Source organism: Parus major, chromosome 2, assembly GCF_001522545.3.
Source record: "Parus major isolate Abel chromosome 2, Parus_major1.1, whole genome shotgun sequence".
Taxonomy (NCBI): Eukaryota; Metazoa; Chordata; class Aves; order Passeriformes; family Paridae; genus Parus; species Parus major.
Window position 1 is genome coordinate 21039899 of NC_031769.1, and position 15809 is coordinate 21055707.

General features: G+C 35.6%; 2 protein-coding genes across 2 annotated transcripts in view; both read left to right on the plus strand.

Moving 5' to 3' along the window:
- The window catches only part of LOC107215556, a gene marked incomplete at its 5' end in the record, with an annotated part of 821761 nt that overhangs the window by 128846 nt on the left and 677106 nt on the right, over nucleotides 1-15809 (plus strand). The window lies entirely within an intron of this gene.
- Nucleotides 1-15809, plus strand: part of RUNDC3B (RUN domain containing 3B) — a 50532-nt gene that overhangs the window by 8663 nt on the left and 26060 nt on the right. Inside the window, exons 3-6 of the mRNA XM_015615759.3 lie at nucleotides 6165-6298; nucleotides 8353-8438; nucleotides 11463-11552; nucleotides 14652-14732. Coding sequence (XP_015471245.1) covers nucleotides 6165-6298; nucleotides 8353-8438; nucleotides 11463-11552; nucleotides 14652-14732 — 391 coding nt within the window. The remainder of the gene's footprint in view (nucleotides 1-6164; nucleotides 6299-8352; nucleotides 8439-11462; nucleotides 11553-14651; nucleotides 14733-15809) is intronic.

A 15809-nucleotide genomic window follows, 5' to 3' on the forward strand; every position in this document is an offset into this window, starting at 1 on the left:
TGGGACTTGAAAGAAATTGTAATTTATTGATGGAATTGCCTGATATATTCTGAATGCTTACTTTGTATGAGTAGGAATAGACTAAAAGCAGACTGGTGATTGCAGTGGGTTGTATAGTGTTTTGAACCTGGCAGAACATATTTGATCTGTTTATCTGTGGTAAGATAAATAGCTTGATTGTATCAAAGTTGTCAGGATAATCGCATGGCAGTGTAGTTAAACGGATGATCCAGATTTGAGAGTCTGAGTATACAGAATTTTATTTTCTCAAGGCCATGGCAACAGTTCTTAATCTTCAGCTTCTTTTGGAAGGACTGGGTGAGGAAGGAAGAATAAAAAAAAAAGTACTTACTTTATGTTATAACATATAAAGTTTACTTTTATTAGCAAACAGATTACTCATGACATTGTCCAGTTGTAATGAAAATGTCCATGATGTTTCTTAAACTCAGTGTAGTTTGCTACAGATTTTTATTCTCTCCCTACTGCCCAACTTTGACTCTGTGCTTACCTTCCCTGGCTGTGGCCTTCACAGGGTCCCTTAGTGAGCCAGACCAAGAAGTCAGACAGAAAACTGATTACTTTCCCCTTAAATGCACTTTTTTAGCCCAGTTGCTTATATTCTTAAGAATATTTTACATACGGGTATTTTCTTAGTTGTAAAATGAGATTGGCAGAAACAAGCCAGCTCACACAACAGGTCTATAAATGCTGCTTGAAAATATGCATTTGTTGATGTGATACAGAAGACCTGGCAAATATAGCAGCAAAATAGTTCCAAAAAAAAGGTAACATAATATGCTATGGCACTACCTTACAGCTACATGTACTGGCAATAAGTATCAGTCTGGAATAGGCCACTGTTGACAGTAAAAGCAATCTGAATTGCCCTAAGGATGAGAGAGTTTGAGCAAGCCATATTAGCTGTTTAAGGGATTGCCTTAAGCTGTTGAAAGTGGAGAGCTATTTCCCTGTACTGTGTAACACTACATGGGCAGTATACCTGGTACTTCCCACAAGTGCTGGGTGCATTGAGAATGTGAAGTAGACCAAAGATAGTAATGAGGAGGATATAAGGCATGTGTCCTTCATGGCATTGAAGTAAACTGTGCAGCATCTCTGCTGGAAAGATATGATACTACTGGACAGGACAGTTGAAAATCTTGAAAAGGGAAGAGAGAAGAAGTAACAGAAAAAAAAGATGAGTGACTAATTACTCTTGTATTTCTTCTCAGGAATAAGCTTTTTCATGGTTTTACAATACAGCAGAGATTAAGTGTTACTTTGAGGGGGATACAGAGACAATGTATTTGAAGGTCCAAATAAGACCTGTAGTCTTGAAAGGGATTTTACAAATTAGTGTACTTTAAATCTTTAAAGCAAGGTGAATTATTTCAGGAGCCATTTTTTTCTCATATAGTTGTTTGGAATTTTTCCATTCTTGACCATTCTGTGCTGTGGAGATGAAGCAGTGTCTTGCAGTCATCTGTGTGGTTTCTTGTTTTCATTTCTATGCACATATTTTTCAGGTATATTTCCTGCAAGCGGCTTTTTTATCAGACCAGCTAAGTATGTATGTGTAGTGCAGAAATTGTAGGACATCAAAAGTGTTCAGCAACAGTACTTGGGATTTGATCTCAGGTATATCCAAGCTGATTTAAAACCTGAAGTAATTTCAAAGTGCTGTGTGCTTTATCTTTACTATATAACTAGGTTGTGTAATTTTCTGCCTTTTCTATCACTTTACGATAGTGTTAAGTGAGTTAGTAGTGAAAAACGTGAATGACTACTGTAGATTTCTATGGCCATCATCTCAAAGATATCTCTGAAAACTAGTCTACTGGATGTATTTGCTGACTTACCGTGTTTTCAGTGTAATAACCTCTGTGCAGCAAAAATGTTTAATATCCAAACCGCTAGCCAGTATGTGTGTTTAGAAATAGTGCCTGGTGTCAGTGTGTAAATGTATCTAGTGCATCTTGCTTGTGACTTGTGTAATTTTTGCATATCATGGTTACTGTGAGCACACTTGTCATCTGTATACTTACTTGCATTTTCCACCTTGAGGACACAAAAAATATGCTGTGCCATGCTATTTTGACACTTTCACAACTTTGCGTGCCTATTTTCCTCTATGTTTAGGAGGCACTATAAACATGTCAAGAGCTTCTCCTGGGGTTGTTCATGGAAGCTGCTTTTGTCTATCCAATCTATGTGACTCCTAAATTTTGGGAATTCTTTGAGTAAGTAAAATGCAGCTTGTAGTGCCCTTTGTTCTGAGAGAAACAGAAGTCTGCTGGATTAAATAATTAAGATAATTAAGGAGTGAAAAATGTAGGCTAAGGATATAAGAACTAAAGGTACTACTGTCATGAAAAATACAAAATAAACATACAGATGTGGTAGCCCTTTATTTGGTACAATAATGTTGTTAGCAGGATAGCTTTTTTTACTAGATTTAATATCTGTACACATATAGTGACCCATTCTTCTTTTTGACTAAGAAGAAACAAGAGAGCTCTGGTGTCATTTATGGTTTAGTTTGTTCTTCTTGTATAGAGAAAAAGTGTAAATGAATTTATAATTGTCTTGGAGGACTGAGTTGATGAACTACTCTAAGTATTCAGTAACCCATTTTGTAGGCTTGAAATAAGGGTAGGTGTCAGAAATTCCTCAAAGATCACACCAGTTAATAAGCAAAAAGTTATACTAAAACTTTTTATTGAATAGAAAAATTCGTTGCAAACTAAATAATATTTACTTTAGGGAAATCTGGAGAAAACATGTCTGTACCTTGGAGCATCTTATCATTACTTCTTTGCAACTGTTGAGCTTTGTAAATTAAATTAGACTGTGATTGAATAGGGACCAAACTGTTTAATCTTATTTGTGAAAAATTTCTTGGGCATGAAAAAGATCTCTGATAACTATGGATGTTTGTATCTAGTTGTGGGAACAGAAATGGTTGTTGATACAAGTTGGTGTGCAGCAGTATGCAAAAATGTGGTGAAAGCACAAAAAAAAAATCACAATATTATTTCTATTTGCTTTGTAGTTCTGTAGACAGGAATGGAATTTATTTGAACAGTGTTTAATATTACACATGCAGCTTCCATGCATACCTAACAATTTTGTTTGGCTGACAAAACCAGGATAATTTCTGTTAGAATAGCTGTCAGCTTCTACATCTTCAGATGACACATGAACTTGACAGCAAAGACCACATGCTCTTTGTTCTGTGCACCTCCTGAGAAACTTCCTCTTTCCTTAAGAAGTACTTTGACAGAATGACAGTTCTATATTAAAACTAGCTCTCAATTTTATTAAGATCTTTAAAAATTTAGATATCATTTTGAAATCGTAGAATAGCCCAGGTTGGAAGGGTCCTTGAAGAATCATCTGGCCCAATTTTTGGGGATGGGAGTCTAGATGAGAATATCTGGAACCCTGTCCAATCACATCTTGAAAACCTCCAGCGATGGAAACTTTGCCACATCACTGGGGATGTTGTCACAGTGAATTTTGGTTCTTTCTGTAAAAAATTTTCTTTCTTGGGATGAAACTTCTCACAGTGCAACTTGTATGTGTTGCTTTTTGTCTTCTGTGTGGCTCCTTGTAAAGAGGGAGCCTTCACCCTCTTTAAGGACTGGAAAACTGTGATGAGTTCCACCATTGAGCCTTCTCTGCCCTAGAGAAAAAAAATCTAATACCTTCAGTCTTTCCTCATGGGATGGGTTCAACAGCACTTTGAACACTTTTGTGCCCTTCCTTTGGTCTCTCCAATCTGATCCTGCCCTTGAATTGTAGAGACCAGGACTGGACACAGTACTGCAGGCAAAGCCTGACAAGCACTGAGCAGTTGGAGCTGTTTCATTTCTCATTCTTGAGACTTTTCATGGCTGTGTGCATTGAGTGCTTTGATGGACAAATAAAATTTCACATGCTGAAAGCTTTTAAAATTTTAGTAAATCTATAGTTTAATATCTTATTTAGTATTTCTTAGAATACATTCTCACTATTCTCAATTAGTTTTTTCCAGCATTTTTCTGTGAATAGATAGGTTGAGAAAGTTTTTCTTCAGATTATATTAATTATGAGAGCGTGGGCAAGGTTTGCAGTTGTAGGGACAGAATTGTGAAATATAGGAGACCTTGGTTCACAAAAGGTGCTGAGCTTGCTGTGAGTTTGAAGTGAAGAAAATTCCTGCTGAAGTCTGAAATCCGTTGTACCCTCTCACAGAGCTGGAATGAGATGGGAGCCCACTGTAATATCACTGTATGTTGAATTATGGCCAGCTGGCTTTCTTAATCAGTGTAAACCAAGTAAGTGCTGTGTGCTACTATGGATTTCTGTTGTAAAGTTATTTCCTGTGTTAAATGACCATGTCTTTTTCAGGTGTTCAATTGTAAAAGGAATTGCCTTGCATTAGCAGAGAAAACTGGAGTGAAACTGTTTTTTGCTAAATATATTCTGCCCTTAAGATAGTTTGAAAAAAGCCACAAAAGTTAATATATCATATTGCCTTTATTAGTTGGAACTGGAATTGCTGATATGGAGTCATCTTTACACCCTAGCTGCATTTAGTTTTGTAGGTACAATTCCTAGGGCAGAAATGTTTTTGGTTTGGTGAAGAATTTAAAAAAAAATATCTGTAGCTCTTGTGTTGTTAAAATACTGTAGAATTTTTCTTGTGTTCCTCTAAACTTGGCATTTCAACAAAAATAGTAAGTTTGTAAAAGCACTTACCTTGTGAAATTTCTTTTATTTTAACCCTTAGAGCTGAGCAGATCTAAAGCTACCATTACTGCAGCATCTTGGTATGCTATTTTTCTTTGGTATATTGTGTATTATATATTAATTCTTCCTGCTTGTGCATTTTTGTATTTTTAAAAGGCTTTTACCATGCTTTGTATTTAATAAATGTATCTGTGGTGAAGGAAGGAGATGGACCACAGAGTCAAGTGACATACACCCTCTAGGGGAAGAAGAACCTGCCACTTGAATTTATTCAGCTCATAGGGGACAGATATTTAACACTACTTTGGCTATGCTTGAAGCTAAGTCTAGTCATGTCAGATAAAAATGCATATTTTGGATTTTATTTTCAGTATGTGTGATTTGCAGTATCACTTTCATATATTCGTTTTCTTTTAATCTGAGCTTTCTGCAAGAAAAGAATGAGAAGTCTTTCTCATACATTAGTAAAACTTCCTAAGTGCAATTCAAGATTTGAGATAAGACAAATTTAGCTTAAAAATAAAATCTCATTTTATATGGGGACAAGGTTTTGCATATAGCAATGCTAGCAGTCACCAGAGGGCAATATTAACCTTACGCATTCCATACCTGTTTGCAGGTATGTCCAAAGTGAGAACGGTGTGCTGTTCACTCTGAAAAATAGGGTTGAACTGTTGTACTGCTGCTGAAATTTATGTGGAGTTGCAAGCGCTGTGTAGTTTTGCCTTTCATTTTCTAAGTGCAATACATTGCAAACTGGAAGAAATGTAAAGCATTTTGGTTGTAGTTCCAGAAGGGGTAATAATCTGCTCAATTATTTTTTGGTCAGCTTCTGAGGGAATGTTCTGTGTATACTCAAAAGAAATTGCAACAGAAAAACTTTTTTGCTTATGCATCAGCTTCTCTTCAAATGAAAGTACATTTTGAAAAATTCCAGTCTGCTCTTAAAATAAAGATAACACTACCACAGCAAAGTGGTATTTTTGTATTTTTATTTATATAATTTTTTTTAAGAACAAAACTCTCTACTTGAGTGTATTAGTGCAATGTATATACTCCCTATAGAAATAGCATAAATCTTGCCTCATATTTTTAAGTCACAACTTTGTGCTCTGTTGTGATTGAAGTGTTCTATGAAGGACTTTTGAGTATTATTTTAGCACAACAAGAAGAAATAACCCAAGAAAATGCACATATATACACAAAGCCCTAAACTTCTCTTTGTGCATCGCTTCCACACCAGGTTGAGCTGCATAATGCACCTTTTTTTACATCTGTGAGTCAGTTTTCAGTAAGAATTCACAGACTTGTTTCTATGAAATCCTTTCAGTAAACGCAGCATATTGGGGAATATTTAATTACATTTGTCTCCAAAAAGCAGAGAGGGAGGTTCATAAATCTTTATGTATCTTGTATTTTGATTTAAGGTCAGATCACCTGGTTCGGCTATGAAAGTCCTCGTAGTTTCTGGGACTACATTCGCGTAGCTTGCCGAAAAGTCTCTCACAATTGCATCTGCAGTATTGAGAACATGGAGAATGTCGGTTCTTCTAGAGCTAAGGTAGGGAAGAGAAAGGCTAAAGTGACTTTTTTTATTGCATTGCTGTGACATTTCTGTACCTGTAAAAAAAAAAAATAGTACTTAGCTTACTCTACACATTTTTTCATTGTTTGAATTTTTTTTTATGTGCCTAGTAAATACTTGCTTTTAAAAAGCCCCACTTTTGAATCGGAATGTGTTTCCTTTAAGATTTCTTACTCAGTAGAAAAAAATTCTCTATTCAATGATTGTGTTATATTCTAAAATGATTGTCCTCATATTTTTTTAGTTTACATAAGTTTTTGAAAACACAGCATTTTAAGGGAAATTGAGTTCTTGTGGACATGCCAAAGAAATATTAAAATTGTAGAAATTGAGTGATTTTTTTCTTTTCCCTTCTAATCATTTTGTTTCATGTAGAATATATGCACTGATAGGATAGGTGTGATCAGCTCTTAAGATTTATTTTAAAGGTATTTCTGAATTCTGAGATTTTAATAGCTATGCATATTTAAATTCAGTAGATAATAAGATGCACGGCTATTTTCTGAAATATTCTTATAAATAAATTAAAACTTTCTATTACTCTGTGGACTACTTCATGCCCAATAGCAGACAGAGAACCTAATTTGTGCAGTGAGTGTGGAGAACAGTGTTTAATTTTTTAGGGGATTACTTTGATTGTCTGGATATGAAAAGATGGAGAGCATGTTGACACAAATACCGATCATGTGCATCAGTTTGACTGGTGGTCCAAATAAGTGTCCTCCTTAGCCTGAAAGCTGTCAGCAAGGGTTTGCCAGTGCTTGTTGTCTCTGCTTTCACTGGAGGTGCATAGGCTTTGGTCCTCAGCTAAGCAGCATCATCACTTTCATGGTTTAAGTCATGTGCTAAATAAATGCGATATAAAGGCAGCTATCAGGTGAATGTCCTTTTCATTTCAGTGCACTCTATGTTAATTTTTTTTGCTGTGCTGTTGGTGTTTATGAAAGCAATTTTATCCAGTATTTCATAGAATCTTGGAATGGTTTGGGTTGGAAAGGATCTTGAAGACCATCTAGTTCCAATTGCCCTGCTGTGGCCAGGGACATCTTTCTACTTTCTTTTAGCTTGAAGCTGCTCCCCCTTGTCCTGTCACTACATGCTCTTGTAAAGAGTCTCCTGCTTTCTTGTAGGCTCCCTAGAAGGCCACAGTTCGGTCATGCTGAAGTAGGATTATAATCTGCTACTGGTTCTGGTAGAATGTCTGTAGTGATGTTCAGCTAGATGTCAATAAGCACTGAATATATAAAGCGTAAAGACATCTTACTATGTACATAAATGTTTCTATGTTTCTATGGTTTACAAGAAATGTTCCTAATGTTCTCAAAAACACAGTCATAACTGTGGCAGACATTGAAATGTCTCCCTCTTGTAAGCTACAATCCTGTGCACTAGACCTGCAAACACAGGAGAATGTGCTGCCCTAAGGGTTATTTTTTAAAGCTATTCCCGTTGTTTATGGAACTGTTTGAGTGAAGTTTTGCTTTTGGACTCTACAAGATTTAGGCCTCTTGGATTTGATTTCATGTCTGTATTTTATATGCACCTCTAATAATGTTGTTACTGAGAGGAAAAAATATTGCACAACTCATTTTTTTATGTAAAGCCCTCAAATATTTGAAAGAACTAAGAGAATCACTTTGAGGACAAGTTACTGCCACTTTACTGTGGAAACAACTGGATGCTTCCAATACTATTGATTTTGAAATGTAAAGCTTTCTGCCCTGATCTGCTGCCTCTCACATACATGAATTTTTCAAAAGGCTGGAGCTTATAATTAAAGAAAAAATCCCTCTACCCTCTCCTTAAAATTTTAGATAACTTTATTTCACAGTAAACTTTGTGTACTTGTAAGAATGCATTTTTTCTTTTCATTATTGCTATAATGAAGTACATCCTAGCAACTGCTTCTGTTTAATGCTTGTTTTGTTAATCAGTCATTTAGTCAGGTAAACCAGTGGTATTGGTATTCAGATTGTAAAACTGTTTCTTTCTGTAATGCTTAAATATTTGATACCTGTTTCGTCTTGCAGGGTCGAGCATGGATAAGAGTAGCACTTATGGAAAAACATTTGTCTGAATACATTTCCACAGCTCTGAGAGACTTCAAAACAACCAGGTCTACAAGAATTTGATTTTTGCAATATTTTAGTAAATGTTGTTGAAGTGAGGGATATATGTTTGGAAATGAATGGTTCACTTGATTTGTATAGTAAAGAATGTCATTAATGAAAGACCTGTAACCTAATGAATGATGTCTAGAGTTGGTATGGGTTTGGTTTTAGTATGGGTAAAACTGCAAAATTGAAAATCTTTTCATGACTTAAAAAATGTGGAAATATGCCTGGAATTCTTGAAAAGTCAGAAGCAAAGAAAGCCTCTCTAAAGTAGGAACTAAATCTGAAATAGTGGTGTAGTAAGGATAGATGTAGTATTCCTTTCAAAATTGGTAGAAAGACTAAGGACTCAGTAAAAAAAAAAAAAAAAAAGGAAAAGAATTCCAGGAACATCTTGAAAACTGTAGAGTAGCAGAATTAGTGATCAGGCATGGCTAGTATTTTTGCCATGATAAGAAAAATGTGTAACAGTTTTTTGTTTTAACTTCTAATGATAAAAACAAGGACGAGAATATGCTCTATGATAAAGAATACTCTGGCAGTTTTGGACTGGTTTTAGATAATGTAATTATTAGATGATATTTAATCTCATAACAAGTATGTCTTACAGATTTTAGATGAAATCACCTGAATATAAGTGAATCTGTAACGATGTACTTTATGTTGAGCTCTGAAACTTTAGACATAATGAATGGGCTCTTAGAACAGTAAGAATTTTCTCTGTAAGGATTTCTGTTCATTTAGAGTATAGTTTGTTTTAATACTATTTGTCCAAAGATCTCCATGTATTTTGCCAGCTGACTTTTAAAACACAACTCGGTAAACATCCCATTTCATTGCAGTTTCAAAACCTGTTGTCTTATTTTACCCAGATTTGCTTGCATTTATAGTAGACAAGAAGCACATAAAACAAAGAAAATCTGGAAAAAAATTGCTCATGCTGGTTCAAACTGAAAATTCGCATGGATTTTTAAGGAGGAGATGAGGAAGAGTAGGGTCACAAATTATGTAGTTAAGTAGTACATTCTTTGTCCCTGTTTTGGTAGTGTAGTTTGTTAGTGGATAGCAATGGTCTTATTTGATTAGCAGTTTCAAATTCATTTATTTGAACATGTTAATGTTTAATATATTTGAATGTTCTTTCAGTGGTATAGCTTTTGGAAACAACTTCTCTTGCATTCCAAACATAGTAAGTGCAAAGTTTCTTTTGAAGTAATATTTTAAAATACATCTAATGGAAATAAAAATTACATTTTCAGGTTTTGGTTGTATGGATTTCAAAGTCGCAAACGACAATATGGACATATTTTCTTTTCCCATGTGGGATTTCAGATAACTAATAACTGACTTGATTTTTTGGGTGATGCTTTGCATCATTTATTTAGCATTTTAAATAATATATTTTACTTTATGCATATTTAATAATTATTTGTATAAACTTTGAATTTCTTGTGTTACACGTGTATGTAGCATACGAGATTATCTATCATGCTGATAGCTCCTTTTAAACCTCACTAGTGTGCTTAGGTGCCTGGAGTTAGTTCAGTGAAGCATCACATTCTTAGTGCTGTATGTGCATATTACACTTGGAAGAGGGGTTGGATTAAGCATGGGCGCGGAATTATTTTTCTAATGAATTGGTCAGACTCTTAAATTATAGCAGACTGTTGTATTGTGAGATGTTAAGTGTGTAGCACTGAATGAAGATTTGTGGGTTTTCCAAGTTGGTTTGGCTGGATTGCTGCAGCTGTCTTTAACAGTGGCGCTGCCAGGCTGACTTCTGCATCTCACCATTGAAGGTGTGCCCTGTCCTTTTTGTGTGATTTCTTCTAGGCACTATTTTACAAGAACTTGGTGCAGATTGGTGCCTGGCAGTGATTTTAAAAATGCCAGTGAAATGGCTGGTAAGATCTACATGTACTGGAGGCACTGCTGTTCACAAATAAGAGTCACTGTGCTGAATCACTCTGAGCAGTCCCTCTAGCTCAGTTCTCTGGCTCAACCAGCTTAGCATCCCAGTGCCCTTCCTGAAGTAAGAGTACAGAGATGAATTTGTACTTCCTAGCCTTACTAGCAGGACTATAATTTCTGTCTTCTGAGATGAAGTCTTACAGATTTCTTCCTTCTACTGAGAACATCTGAGATCTTAGACAGCTCATCTCCTTATAGCGAATGGAAGTCTGTTAGAAAGCTGCGAAAGTGGGACTTTTCACAGCATGCATTATAACACAATTCAGTTTCTGGAGCTGTGCCTCAAAACATGTCTTTTCTGCATGTTCACCATCTCTGAACCATCCAGAAGCTTTCATGCAATTCTTAAAACAGATGGAGTATTGCTGGTTGTTGTCTGAAATATAGGTTGTATTCAGTAATCTGGCACCTTCTTGCACTCATTTGCTGCTAGAATGTAAAGGTGAACTGTGCATCTCGGTTCTTAGTAAGTGACATTTCAACCTTGCCTTTGGTACTGAGCACCTCTTGGTTTTCCTCTTACCACATGCAATTCTCTGGTGAATTCTGGTGACCTTACAGCAAAAATCTCCCCAGTATGCAATATTTTAAGAAAAGTTAAACTACCTGACAAATAGCTGATTTGTGAAAATATTTTTTAAAGAAAGATCAGCTATTAATAATGAAAATTGAAAATTAAACTTTAAAAGAACCTGCAAGTACAATTGTGAGAGAGAACTTCTTTTCATGTGACGGAATAATTATTTCTTTATGTACATGACATAAATTCTTCCTTTTAGAGGTAAAGTATACCATACTTTCATATTTTTTTTGCATTTTATGCATCCTGTTCTGCTAGTTCATAGGACTAATACTGAAAATTCTTTTTGCTTATATCTAAATTCTTCTGTGCTATGAGATTGTGGTGTTTTGTGCTATGCAGTCTATTAGTTTGCTTTATTTGAAATGAAATATGAATGACTCTGGGGTTCATTAATTGTTTTTATTTAAACTGGATTTCTTGAGTTTTCTGTTAAATATGAAAAATAGCTGAATTAATTTCTTTTTTGTTGAAGGAGATTTTATGACGATGGAGCAATTGTTCTTGGTGAAGAAGCAAATATGCTTGCTGGTATGCTGTTGGGACTCAATGCAATTGATTTCAGGTACTGTATATGCTTCATAACAAAATGCACAGGAAAAGTATTTATAAATCAATGTATTATGGAAAACATTCTTAAATTCCCGTGGTACTTTGAGAGACAAAACTTGAGGCAAAGAGGAGGGCAAGAGAGAGATCTTGAATGGGTCTTCTAGATAAGAACCGAGTTATGCTTTTATATAACTGCATGATTATGGGGTAGTTTTTTCAGGTATCAAAATCCTAAAACGAATCAGAAATTTAATTGCAGAAGATAATTCAAATGTATTAAATGAAGCTGATAGGCATGACATCTTTTAAAGTTATTTTTAAACTGTAAGGAAAACTGTGATTAAGTACTTGATTATGTCCTGGTGCTTGAGGACAGCATTGTAACTGCATATGTAGAAAGCAATCTTTAACTTTATCACTTCCAAATTTGAAAAATGTGACCTACAAATGACTGCTTAATATCAATTTGTGTTAAAATTACCTGCAGCTGAACTGCTTACATTGACCTTTGCAATTTCTAGCCAGGTTTTTGTAGGCTTTTCTATATGATTAATTCTGTGTTTTTGAGGTAACAAAGGTGCAAGTACACTCTAGATAATAAAAAAACCAACATGGTATGTCAATGTACATACATCTATTTAAAAAAAACCCATCACCATGATAGTTATAGTACCTATAAGAAGACAGAACCTGGCTGGTGCAAGACCTTGTTAATATGCCTGGTTGGGTCAATTTAGCCTCAGGCAGAGCCACTGGCAGAGAGTTTCATAACCCAGCACAAGGCAAAGGAGTTCAATAATGCTGTTCCTCATTCTTCTGTCAGTTCACTATTAGTATTTACCTTGCAGTAGCATTAATGCTTGTCACAAACCAGTATAGGAGGTAAACTGCCAGAAAACAGAATAGTAGCCTTGCTGGATGCATTGAGTGATTGACCACTGCCAAAAGGCCCTTCAGAGATTTACTGCTGTTTATGTACCTATGTGCCAGGTTTGTTAGACCCATCTATGAGCCAGCTTAAATTGTTGCAGAATGAAAAAACATCCCCAGTAAGAGGACCAGATAGTTCTTTCGATGTTAGCTAGTTTGGTTCTCAGAAGCATCTTATTAGTGGCAGAGATTATGGGAGAATAATGCTTAGAGAAGGAGCAAATAAGGAATGAGCAGAACATTTCTGGTGGTAAAGAGTATTTAGTTCAGCTGGCTGTGGAACTGCAGCTGGGTGGGGAAAAGAAAAAAAAGAAAACAGCCTAAAAATGCAGGTCTTGATGGCTGCTGAACCATCATGGATTCAGGTAAGTGCCAATACTATTTTAAGAAGGGGAATGTTATGTTTGCATTAAAAAAAAAAAAAAAAAAAAAAAAAAAAAAGGAAAAATGGGTTAGAGAGAGGTTGAAAACACAGGATAGCTTCTTTTTCCAGCACTGTGTCATTAGATTGTCTTAACTACATCCACCAAATATGTTCTGGAAGAACAGAAGTATGCTGCAGGATGGTAAGAGTACTAGCCTTGTGTACAGCAAAATTCAAATCTTACCACATTTTATTAATTTAATAATCTGAAATTTAACTGCTTCTGTGTTAGCCCTGTACTTGGAAGGACTACAGCTATATGTGAAGAAGCATTGCAAGATTAGGTCTTCAGTATGTAAATCCTCTCATAAATAGTCATCAGTTTACTGTGTTTGTCTCTCAAAAGCCTTAGTGGTACATACTAGGGTATGAGAGCTTAGTTGTATGGCTGTACTTGTTCTTTCTTTGTCCTCTGATTCCTAATATAAAGCAACCTGTTAATGGTATTCAGACTACTGCTTGGCTCTCGAAGACACATTTTGTGCAGCTTTTAAGAGTCTTAAGAATTTTCTGTGCAAAATGGCAGCTTAGTACTACAGGAGCATTTTTATTGTGCTGCATATCACAGAATGTTTCAGGTTGGGAGGGAGCACAGTGGATTGTCTGATCCAACCTCCCTGCTCAGGCAGGGTTATCCTAGAGGACATGGCAAAGGATTGTGTCCAGATGGTTCTTGAATATCTCCAGTGAGGGACTCCACAACCTGTCTGGACAGTCTGTTCCAGTGCTTGGTCACCTGCACATAAAGAAGTTCTTCATATTCAGGTGGAATTTTCTGTGCATCAGTTTCTGCCCTTTGACTCTTGTCCTACTGCTTGGCACCACTGAGCAGAGCCTTGATAGTACTGTGATTTGAATGGCTGAGAAGCCATAGCCATTCCTTGCATGTTATATATAATTTTTTTTTTCAAGTCAGTGTCTCTTATAAATGTTGGCTAGCTTATCTATGTGGAAATGTAAATACGAGTTTGGGCTGGAGATGAGCTTGTGTGAGAACATAATCTGATCTCAGTATGGAATTAGGTAATTGTGATCTTGGAGGGGTGCTTTTTTGCTTTCTTTATTCTCTTTTTTTTTTGAGGGGGAAAAAACAACAACCCTTTAGATGTTCTTCCCAAATACCAGTTAAATTACTACATTGTCAGAAATGGCACTTTGCAATTCAGTTAGCAAAAGCTATGACTTACTAGAATCTGTTTATCAATAACAGAGGTAGGAGGAATGAGGAATATGAGCCTTGTGGAAGTATGATCATTTTGTCACTTCTGTGATAATTAAACATTAAATCAATAATTTATTTCTAGTAAAAAAAATAATACAGTGTAACTGAAAGCTTTATAAAGGTACAGCCATTTAGGGACATTTTCCAAAAGTTAGGTGTAGTAATGTACCTTAGCTTCCTGAACCTCATTACCTGTAAGTGTCTGAAAGGAGAAAGACCCTGAAATATTTTTGAGAAAATGACTTTTTACTTAGTAGAGTGGTTATATAAGCACTCTGCAAACTCTTTGAATAATGTTGAATGTGGAAAATTCCAAGCTTGTCCATAATTCTTCTGTTTCTGCTGTTTCAGTTACCTTTCCTGTTATTCTCTTGCCATCTTTCTGTATTATTAAGAATAAAAGTGAATGTTTAAAAATTAGGGTTTATAGCACCAAAAAAATTACAAAAAATTAAGTTTCAGGTTGGTAATATTCAACTGTCACTGTCATTTAATTTTCTTATAATAAACTTACTATTCTTGCTCTGTTTTATCAGTTTTTGTCTGAAGGGCGAGGGGTTGGATGGAAGCTATCCAGCTGTCATAGATTATACACCGTACTTGAAGTTCACCCAAAGGTACTTTTTAGCTTTACTCTGCTTTTTAAAATTTTATTTCATTGGCAAAATTTTACTTTTTATTTGGCCTCTTATTTTTCATTTCATATGCAAAACGATACTTATCTCTAAGTACAAACCTGTATACTCAGCTACCTTGCTCTTTCAGACTGCTGGAATTGTTACATGACTCATGAAATGTGAGTCATGCTAATTTTGTTTCGTTGATTCAGAATAACAGTTCAGTGGGAAACAAATGCTGCATCTCGTTTGATGATCACCAGACCAAAATGTCCTTTTTCTTAGGCCTTTTCTATATAGCCATAAAATTAAGAAGTAGTTATTTTGTAAATAAAAATTATATATACCCTGATAAATGTAAGATACAACGTAGGCAGTATAAGTACATAAGCATAACATTAGCACATAAAAGAAAGTCGTGACCAATGGCTATGTAAACTGGCTTTTTAGCTCCATTTTGCTCCTCTGATCAGCCTTATGATTAATAATAAAAAGAATTCTCACTATCTAATAAATCAAGTAGATTTAATTAAATCAAGACATCACCAAAAAGCATGGAAATTAATGATATGTTTTCTGTTATTAGGTTTACCAAAATGAGAAAAGCAGTTAGGCATAGTCTTGAAGATGTACAACTGAGCATGAAACATCCTATTTACAGTCCTGAAGTTCTTACTAGCTTACATGTTAGTGACAGAAAAATTGTGATTCAGTTTATATCATGGCAGGATCGTGGGGTTATGGAAATCACTACTTTAAAAAAAACCTAGCAAACTCTGTTAGTGTAGGGGGAAATACAGTTGTAAGGGAAGATTTTCAAATGGGTACTGGGATAAATCAGAATCACAGAATTGTTAGGGATGGAAGGCACTTTTGGAAATCATCCAGTCCAAGACCCTGCCAAGATAGGGTCACCTGGAGCAGGAATGTGTCCAGGTGTGTTTTGAATGTCCCCAGAGAGGGACACTCCACAACCTCCCTGGGCAGCAGTTCCAGTGTCCTGCCACCCTCAATGTCAAGAAGTTCAGTTCATGTTGAGGTGGAACTTCTTGTGTTTTACTTTATGGCCATTGCTCT